This window comes from Microtus ochrogaster, unplaced genomic scaffold (genome assembly GCF_000317375.1).
Source record: "Microtus ochrogaster isolate Prairie Vole_2 unplaced genomic scaffold, MicOch1.0 UNK60, whole genome shotgun sequence".
Taxonomy (NCBI): domain Eukaryota; kingdom Metazoa; phylum Chordata; class Mammalia; order Rodentia; family Cricetidae; genus Microtus; species Microtus ochrogaster.
Genome location: NW_004949158.1, coordinates 1 through 9,860, shown reverse-complemented (window position 1 = coordinate 9,860; position 9,860 = coordinate 1). Strand labels below are relative to the sequence as shown.

Below are 9,860 nucleotides of genomic sequence, written 5' to 3'. Positions count from 1 at the left end.
CCGACCGTATGTGTCTCACCAGAGGACACCTTAACCAGACTCACCTCCAGAGGTGACAGACCAGATGACTGTCCTTTTGGAGTGAAGGTGTCAGACCCTTCTAAAGTGTTAGGCAGATATTAATCAAAGAGACTCCTGAGGGCCTAGAACTTGGGTTGTGCACTCCCTAGGAGCTCCTTGGCCACTGCACTCTTCCCTGCTCCCAGGGGATCTGAGACCCCTGGGGTCTCAAAATCTGGTCTCTGAGGATCTTGGTGGAACCTCCAGAAATGCTGTAGGATGTCCACCAGAGAAGACTGCTTGAATGTGGGTTTAAACCAATAGAAAGTCTTTATTAGTGGGCCAGGGAGTACACTGGGTGTACTCCCAGTTTAGCACTAAGCCTTTCTCAGGGTGAGATCTTAAGCACAAAAACCATGTTCTGGGTTAATACACTTCAGTTAACAAGAGCAGTTAGTTAGCAATGGAACTCCAGAAGACAAACAGCAAGGTTAGTACATTTAGAGACTTTCCCAGAACCATGGACTTTGGTGGATTAGACCTTTGTTTTTATTTTGGCCAATGATACTGTCTGTGTGCTGAATTTTATAGCCTGGATAGTACTTCCATCATGGAGTCAGATGTGCTAAAGTTTGGGGGCCTAATTAGGTCTGGGGCCCTGTTACAGTATGCAGTTAGCATCAGCCACGCTGGGGCAGACCAGTGGTCCTCCACGTGGGCCAACACTTCCCACATCCTGACAATGAAAACACAGTAACTTTCTTTGATATTTCCAGCAGGACTGTAGATGAATAAGCTGCTAGTTATGCCTTCAAGGCTCTAGAACGGTTGAATAAATTCTGCTCAGGTGAAATAAACACGAAAGTTAAGATGGATCTGAATGAAAACCTTTTACTTGAAGAAATAAGATTTTTAACTAAAAATTGACCTTTAGATTCCAAAATCACTAGCAGACAAATTTCTCAACAAAAAGCAGGGCTAAACCTGAAGGGAAAGTTTATAATGTGCTGCCTCCTTCAAACTATCTCCAGCAAAGCTCTGCCTTGGGGCTTGAGATTTCACTAGTAAGAAATTACTGCCAGGAGGTCTCTGTTTCAACAAACTCTTCTTAAAACTCATGTAAAAACAGAAAGTATAACATCACTGTAGATGGACTGGCCTGCTCCCACAGTCAGCAATCAGTAAAAACGTAACACTGGGTAAGTTGAAGAAAGCATGTTTTAATTGGCAAACATCGGAGGATGTGATGTTGAGTCCGAGCCACCCCACTTATTCAGCTCTCCAGGTTTTCCTAGGAAGAACAGTGAGAATCTTAGTACAAAAGATGGCCCTTCGGAACTGTCTAAGATTCTGGGGAAGGATCTGCAGATGTTGCCAGGGACGACCAGGAGCCTTCTATTGACCCCAGCAATGGGAAGAAGTGCTCTACGATGCTCTACTACAGCAGAAACCCTACAGGTGATTAGGATGTATGTAGGCTTAGTGTTTGTTGTCTAATGAGCAGAAACAAGAAAGGATGTGAATCTGAGTGGGTGGATGAGAAGGAGCAGAAATCTTGGAGGAGTTGGGAGAGGAGAAACGAAAATCTATCTATCTATCTATCTATCTATCTATCTATCTATCTATCTATCTATCTATCTATCTATCTATCTATCTATCTACTTACCTACCTATCACTATTTTTTTAAAAAATAAGGTGGCATATATCTTTTAAAAATAGTGGTGGCACATGCCTTTAATCCCAGCACTTTGGAGGCAGATGCAGGTCTAAGTCTGAGGACAGCCTGATCTACAAAGCAAGCTCCAGGACAGTCATGGCTACAAGAAAAATCCTATGTGAAAAAACAAAAATAAAAAACAAACAAAAAGATTTCTGTCTACTATAGGGCAAGTCTACAATAGATGAGACAAACTGTTGGATTTTTTTCTATTGAAAAACAACTTTTTTGACACAACATATTTTATCATGTTTTCCACTTCCCCAATTTAGCCCAGATCCCTCATCCCTACCCACTCAACTTTATGTTGTCTATCTCTCTCTCTCTCTCCCTCTCTCTCTAAAACAAACAATAAACAAGAAACACACACACACACACACATAAGATTATTCTAAATTTCCTCAACACATATTCAAGATGTCAAGGAACAAAGACTCAGCAGTTTATCAGGAAGCAGAGTAAGGCCAGGCTGAAATGAGTACTCACCGTCAATATACTTTATAGCTGATTATCTGTGCTGGAGATTAGCTTTACAGCCAGTGGTCAACATTTCAGGCAGCATGGTCCAACCCTCACAGGCTGAACTATTGGTTTCCCTTTTCCATGACCACTTACAAAAAGGTTAATAATTGAGAATCTCACTTGTTAAAAACCAAAACAGCACACATGCCTAGCCTTAACAAAAACTCACCCATCCACCCTGCCCCAGGATGAACTCTCGGATGGCTGTGTTCCCGTTGATCATGTCCGTCATGCAGATAGCCATCCTTCTTGCCATTTCAGGAGCCTTCTGGACCACATATTCAAGAAGTTTCACAGACACTGCCAGAAAGGCTCTTTCAAATGCGAGGGTGGAGTTCTGAGCACACCAGGCCGTGCTGAGAGACTGCACTGTGTCCTCAAATATCGTTCCTGCCTGAGGAGGGAGACAGGCTCTGTTAGTGTGACTCCAATGGTCCTGGGGTCTGGAAGAAGTAACTCTTCAGGAAGAGACCAGTGGACCACCGTAGCATGAGGGAATATTGGAGAGCAGATGGACAAATTTCTTAGCTTTAGCATTTTGTTACTTTACTATTAGAAAAACATTAACCCATCAAGCTCATACCTTCAGATACCACTGGATAGGGTGAACAAAACACTTTAAAAGAAAGCTATTAAGCACACAAGAATGAGCAGGTCAGACTGTAAAGACATTATTTCTATGACTAGAAATGTATAGCCAACCCTAAAGTCAAAACAAACAAAAATCTCTTCTTTTTCCCCTCCCAAACAAATTGGTTCAAAAGCTATTGGGTGGGGCCAAGGTAGATCACTGGGGTATAAAGGGACACAGCACTGCTCAGAGCAGAATGTTAAATCCTAAGAAAGCTAGGAAAAGAAATAGCTTTGGTACCTATATCTGAGGGTTATTTTATTTGTTTGCTGTTTTTTCTTGTATGGATTTACTTATTTAATGTGTGTGTGCACATGCCATAGTGCATATGTGTTTCCTGGGCTTGGTGGTTATATTGAGGTTTTACGAAAGAATGCTCTTACTTGAAGGAAGTATCAAAGTATTAAAGAGGGAGGAACTGCCCTACTAGCTACTCCCAAATGGCTGGAGAAACTCTATACCACAGCTCTCAACCTATAGGTTGTGCCCTTTTGTGCACTTGTGTTGAATGACCCTTTCACAGGGGTTGCTTGAGACCATCAGAAAACACAGATGTTTACATTACAGTTCCTTACAGTAGCAACATTACACTTAGGAAGTAATATTGAAAATAATTTTACGGTTGGGGGGGTCACCACATTAGGAACTGTATTAAAGGGGCGCAGCATTAGGAAGATTGAAACTACTGCTCTATACCATGCTTCCAACTTGACCCTGAAATTGTTTCAAATGTCTTTTCTTTTCTTGTTGTTGTTATTGTTTTGTATTGTTATTGTTCTAAATACAGAAGAAAAAAAGTTAACCTCGTGACCACCCACATTTGACAGCCTCGGGTCAGCAGTCAGCGGTAAGGTTCTGTCTGAACATAACACAGGCATATCCCTATACTGTCCTTTAGGAAGAATGAAGCGTGCTTCTGGAACCAGTCTGGGTTCAAATCCCAGCTTCAGCATTTGCAGAATACGTTTCTTACTTGTTCCTTTATGCTTCCATTCACTGTGTGCTTAAGTGGTGTCAAGTCAGGGCGGACACATTGCAGGCCGATAGCATATAAGACACGTTTCACAATGATAGAATACGAAAAGGAGGAAAACAGGGTGATGTTTGTTGTCATGGAGTTATGAGCTGAGTCAGAGAGGCCGCTCTAAGAAAAACAGCTCATGAGCGCAATGATCAAGCCATGAAATGTGGCCATGCGAAGTGGTAAGTACTGGCTGTTGTTGATTTGATTAGCAGCGTGTACTGGAACACGGTCTGATGGTCTTGATAGCCATATGGAGTCCAGGTGCTACTTACCACCAGTAATCAGAGTTCTGATGAAAAGCCAGCAGACTTCTTTAAGGGTTTATCTCGAATGTTTATCTAGAACTTTTAAACTAGCCAATATTTCTATCTCACTATTGGACCCCGGATGAAGGGAGAAGCTCACTCCCAGCAAAGTTAAGCATTAAAAATATGAAGAATAGGGTTGCCGAGATAGCTCAAGAATTAAAGATAGTTGTCATACTAACCTGATAACCTGAATTCAATCCCTGAAACGTACATAGAAGTGGAAGGGGAAACACCACAAAATTGTCCTTTGACCTCCACAGATATGCAGTGGCACACATGTCCCTCTCCCCACAGCATTTTCCAGGAATAATGAACTATGAACATGATGTATGCACACCAAGGGCGGCTCCAATGAAGCCTACGAGTTCCTTCTATAGTACTGGGTTCTTACTGATGTCTAAAGAATTAGCAATCACATTTTCCTCTATAGCTTCTTTATAAACCTCAAAATCTTCACAGAACATTTCTATTCCTGATATATAGGAATAAAAAAGGGAGGAAGGAAGGTGAAATGTTACATTTGAGATAGAACAAGCAGCAGACAATATTAAAAATCAAACCCTGACCTGTCCTCGAGTGGTTTCCGCAATGACGTTATTGGCAGAAGCTTCCAGTTCTCCATTGAACTGGTCACCCAGCATTCGAAGGCGGTCAACAATAATAGACACATCAAAAGAGAAATCCTCTCCTAAGACAGAGAAAATACTTTTACCATGCTTGAAGGAATGGGAAGTCTCTTTAATCTGGGTAGAAGAAAAATGTTCTCAAGTCTTATTCTTGTTTTTTTTGAGACAGAGTTTTTCTGTGTAGCCTTAGTTGTTCTGGAACTCACTCTGTAGAGTAGACAAGCCTTAACTACATCATCAAGTTTATTTTTACTATTATCATTATTATCATTATTATTATTATTATTATTATTATTATATTTTATTACTTAAAAAATACCAAATCCAAATTCCCACTTCCTCCCTCCTTCTACTTCTCTCCCACTCTCTCCACACACCTTCCCCCACCCTCCTCCAATTCTAAGAGAGGGCAAAGCACCCTGCCCTGTGGGAAGTCCAAGACCCTTCCCACTACATCCAGGTTGAGCAAGGTATACATCCAAAGAGAATTGGATCCCAAAAAAGCCAGTACATGCAGCAGAGACAAATCCCAGGGCCTTTGTCATTGGCCCCTCAGTCTGTCCCAACTGTCAACCACAGTCAGAGGGACTAGTCTCTCCTAAGACAGAGAAAATACCTTCACTATGCTTGAAGAAATGGGAAGTCTCCTGAATCTGGGTAGAAGAAAAACGTTCTCAAGTCTTATTCTTGCTTTTCTGAGACAGAGTTTCTCCGAGTAGCCCTGGCTGTTCTGGAACTCTCTGTAGAGTAGGCTAGCCTCAACTACATCCTCAAGTTTTTAAAACAGTTTTAGCATTGCTTGTTCTCAGTAGTTATAGTGAGGCCATCTCCTTTATTGAGAAGTTTTTTTCTTTCAAATATAACCAAAAATTTAGGGCTGTCCTTCTAAACCTTAAGAGGAAACAGAAAGCACAAACTCCAACTGTATTACCTACCTGTAGTCACCCCAGACCAGGAGCCTTACCTGAATATGGTTCCTCATCATCCAGGAGGTTCCGGTTAGCCACCTGAGGTGGGGTCAAAAGGTCTTCAAGCAGGCCATTCATAACACATTCTGTTTGCTCCTCAAAAGTCCGGGGGTTCTTTATCTTAGACATTTTCCACACAACAAGCGGTTTGCAGCTCAGCAGAAGGTTGAAGAACCCGGCAAACCAGTTGCGCCTGCCCACCTCTTACCGGATCCTAATTGGATGTGTCCTGGTTTCCTTCCCACTAACTTTTCTCAAGAGTAATTGTTCAGAAAGGTACAAATTCTCCCAAGACAAAGAATTTTCAGTTTCGTATCTCTGAACCACACCCTTGTCAGTACATAAGATTAATGAATAGCTTTTATAGGTACACAATCTATAACTAAAATAGAACCGAGGAAGATTCTCTTGAGTAAGCTCCTTAAGAACACTTCCTGGAGCTGACAGCCACCAATAGCCACCGTCTGAGCCAGAAGGCTTCATTCTTCACGCCTACAGGTTGCCTTGCTCTTGCCCTGCTTCTGCAGACGTTTCAACACTGAGCTTGCACAATGTCTCTGAAACATGGAACAACTTGCTAACTACAGGCAAAGCTATTGTTATGTTGGATAAAGTTGAGAGAGCAACATGGAACGAAGATTTCTCAGGTAATGATGCTTTGTGTGTGGCCTGTCCTGAACCATTTGGAGATAGACTTTATGGAGAACCAAAGGATTTTGTTTTGTTTTTTAAAAATTGGGTTTGGCATTTGCACAGGAGTGTTCTGGAGCCAGCGAAGGTATGACACAGAATGAAGTGGGAGACAAACTCAACAATTTCATCATTGTTTGTAAATATATCGATGAGAAAACCATTTTTCTATGCAAGAATGCTAGCAAAATGTCTAATTTAGGACTTGTCTGTGTCTATGGATTCTGAAGAAGCTGTGATCAATAAATTAAAGCAAGCCTGTGGGTATGAGTTTACCAGGAAGCTACATTAGATGGACACAGATGTGAGTGTCAGTGCTGATGGCAGCAATAAGCTCAATCCTTCATCAGAAACCAAGTCACAGGGAGAGATGAGGGGGTTGGTTTCCACATATATGTCCTTCAGGCAGGTGCACGGCCTCTCACTGAGGCTTCTTCATCCACATTTGCAATTCCCCAAGAGTTAGAAAAAAGTGAATAGATGTTCAAATTATTTTATAGCCAATATTTCAGTGGAAGGAAGCTGACGTGCTTAGATAACCTCTGTAAGGTGAAGTTAAAATGAACTATTTGGCAAAACTGCATGTAGCTATGGTTACGGCCTACCAAATGGCAGTTCTTTTGGCCTTTAAAAACAGTGAAACTGTCAGCTCCAAAAAACTTCAAGACAGCGCCTAGATGAACAAAAAAGAGCTGACCAAACTGATCAAATCATGTTTTGATGTGAAAATGATTAATCATGATTCAGAAAATATCGATGCAGAATCTCCATTTTCATTAAGTATGAGCTTCAGAAGTAAGAGAACCTAATTTTAAATTCTACATCAATGACGAAGGATACACCACAAGTACTGGAACAAACTACAAATGCATGGTGCCCTCATCCCAGAGATATCAAGAGCCAGGTTCAATCCACATCAGCGTGACTGAGAGGTCCACAGAAATCCTGACAGACAAGCAGTACACTGAGCACGGTTGAGCATCTGCAAATGAACAGTTCTGCCGTGTGACACGCCCTGTCCTGGGGGTGTTAGATCATTGCCAACACACTTTGGGATGCTCCTGTGGGGAAAGCAGGCCTGTGCCTCCAGACTTGGGTCATTTGGCCGTCCCTGCTTTTCTGTTCTTTCCAACATCACCAGTGCCACGCCATGAGCGCCAGGGAGTGAATGCCTGGAGCCATCTCACGCCCTGCTCACGGCAGTAGACATTTCTTAGCCTTTATCAGCAGAATGAGTTAGGTCTGCTGCGATGAGGGAGTGGCTGGGGCCCACTGTCTCCCCTTCGTGGCTGCAGTTGATGTGATTGGTTGTTGCTTTTTAATGCACCCTAAAGGACATAGAATCAAAACTTAATTATTGTAAAATGACAATAACCTAAGAATTGTATCTACATTAAAATGATAAATATGATATTGGTGCTTGTCAAATAAAAAAAATTAAGAGTGCCCCTGCTTTTTAAAGATTTATTTACTATGTATAATGTTCTGCCTGATGTACACATACATGCCAGAAGAGGGCAGCAGATCTCATCATAATTGGTTGTGAGCCACCACGTGGGAATTGAACTCAGGACCTTTGGAAGAGCAGCCGTGGTCTTAAACATCAAGACATCTCTCTAGTCCCCAGAATGCTTTTTTCTTAAAAGAAAAGAAAGGGTGGGGGGAGGAAAAACTCCCTGTTTGGTTCGGTATCCGGTACAATTTAAAGAGAGGTTTTTGAAGCTCTGAAAGACCAGCATTCAGCTTCTGATTAGGGCATTCCTTCAGCATAACTCGACAACGATAAATTACTGAGCACTACGTTTAGATACTATACTTGGCACTAGAGACACACAGGAACATGGCAGGGGCATGGTTGCGAGGCTACACCAGCAGAAACGACAGCTCTTCACAGTCATGTGGCTTCTTGTGCTCTTGAGATACAGCGGACAAGGAGAGCATGAAAGGGAAGCAAATTTGGGGCCTGGGAAGAGTTCCTTAGAGTAGTAACGTCGGGGGCTGGTTCCGAAGGGATTCCCTGGGAAAAACAGAATGAAATAAATGAGGAATGAGACTGATGTGGAAGGGTGTCAGGATGAAACCTAGGAAAGTGGAGGGAAAATACCTGCTTAGGCAGCTGAGGGATAACAAAACATTCAAAGGGAAGTTATGTGAAGGGAAGTTCAATGCATCGAGACAATGAAAGATTATTCAGCACTAAGATGATAAGCTAGTTAGCCACGAAAAGAAGGATAGGATTGAAATACCTGGAATTGCTACAAAGCAGATGAGGCCAGTTCAGTAATTCTAACAAATGCTCCACTCTGACGGGGCCTCCTACATCAAACACTGACCACGAGATCACCTCACAGACATGCCCACAGGTCCACCTCACAGAAGCAATTCCTCTCTTGAAGCCTCCTCTTCCCAGATGACTCTAGTTTGTGGCAAGCTGACAAAAACTAACCATGAAAGTCACTAGGAAGTTGTTCTCATAACTTCAACATTAGACAGGCACACACAGTTTTCAGGACTCGCATAAGTGCACCATGTTTCTGAGCTGGTGTTGATCTGCAGGCTATGGGTGGGAAATGGAAGATACAAGTACTCCGTGGGCTTAATGTGTTTCCAAAAGAGAAAAACATTTAAACTTCTTTACTGAATCTTTGGCGGTTTCACATCATGCACCCCTATCTGTCCACCTCCCAGTCCCCCATGTTCCCCCTCATCCTTGCTGCATCCCCCTCACAAAAGAAAACAAAACAAAGTAAGCGAACAAACAAAAGCAAGAACAAAAAACAAACAACAAAAACCGCTAAACCATAAGAGAACCAAATTTATATGCGAAACAGAAAACACTCTGCTTCTCCTCCTCTCCTGCCTCCCCATCACCTCTTCATCCATCCCGATGTCACTGGAGGCTCCGGTGTGTCATACGTATAGTATAAGGTATAACTTTAGCCTCATTTTGGTGTTCTGAGAATAGTTGCTACCTCCTATAGATATGGCCTTTAGATCTCACACTAGGAACAAACTAGCATGAGTAGCCTTTGATGGAGGTTATAGGAAGAGGCTGAGACTGGTCTCGATCGGCAACTGTTCATTGCAATGAGTCACTGGTCTGTCTCAAGGCCTCAGGTTTTTAATACACCATCCTCACTGGATCTTCACCAGAGCTCTTCTGGGGTATCCTGTAGCTTGGAGATCTTGTGGGTGTCATTCTACAGAACCAGATCCTTCATGAGTTTCTGCAGGACCTAGATGGGGTAGATGCTAGTCCTCATGAAAACCCAACACATACAGGTGATGTGTGCTCATACTTCACACAGAAGACACACATAGTAGCCTAGACCAAGGCATATGACAAGGGTTTACAGTGTGCTGGGCCAATTAA

The 9,860-nt window shown here is 42.5% G+C and overlaps 1 protein-coding gene across 1 annotated transcript; it reads right to left on the bottom strand.

Moving 5' to 3' along the window:
* Positions 1-1,273: 1,273 nt before the first annotated feature.
* Positions 1,274-5,926, bottom strand: Bcl2l15 (BCL2 like 15). The gene is made up of 4 exons (XM_005369750.2): positions 5,794-5,926; positions 4,770-4,891; positions 2,410-2,634; positions 1,274-1,291 (listed from the first exon to the last, which is right to left on the bottom strand). Exons 1-4 carry the CDS (start codon positions 5,924-5,926, stop codon positions 1,274-1,276), a joined length of 498 nt encoding a protein of 165 aa, XP_005369807.1.
* Positions 5,927-9,860: the final 3,934 nt, after the last annotated feature.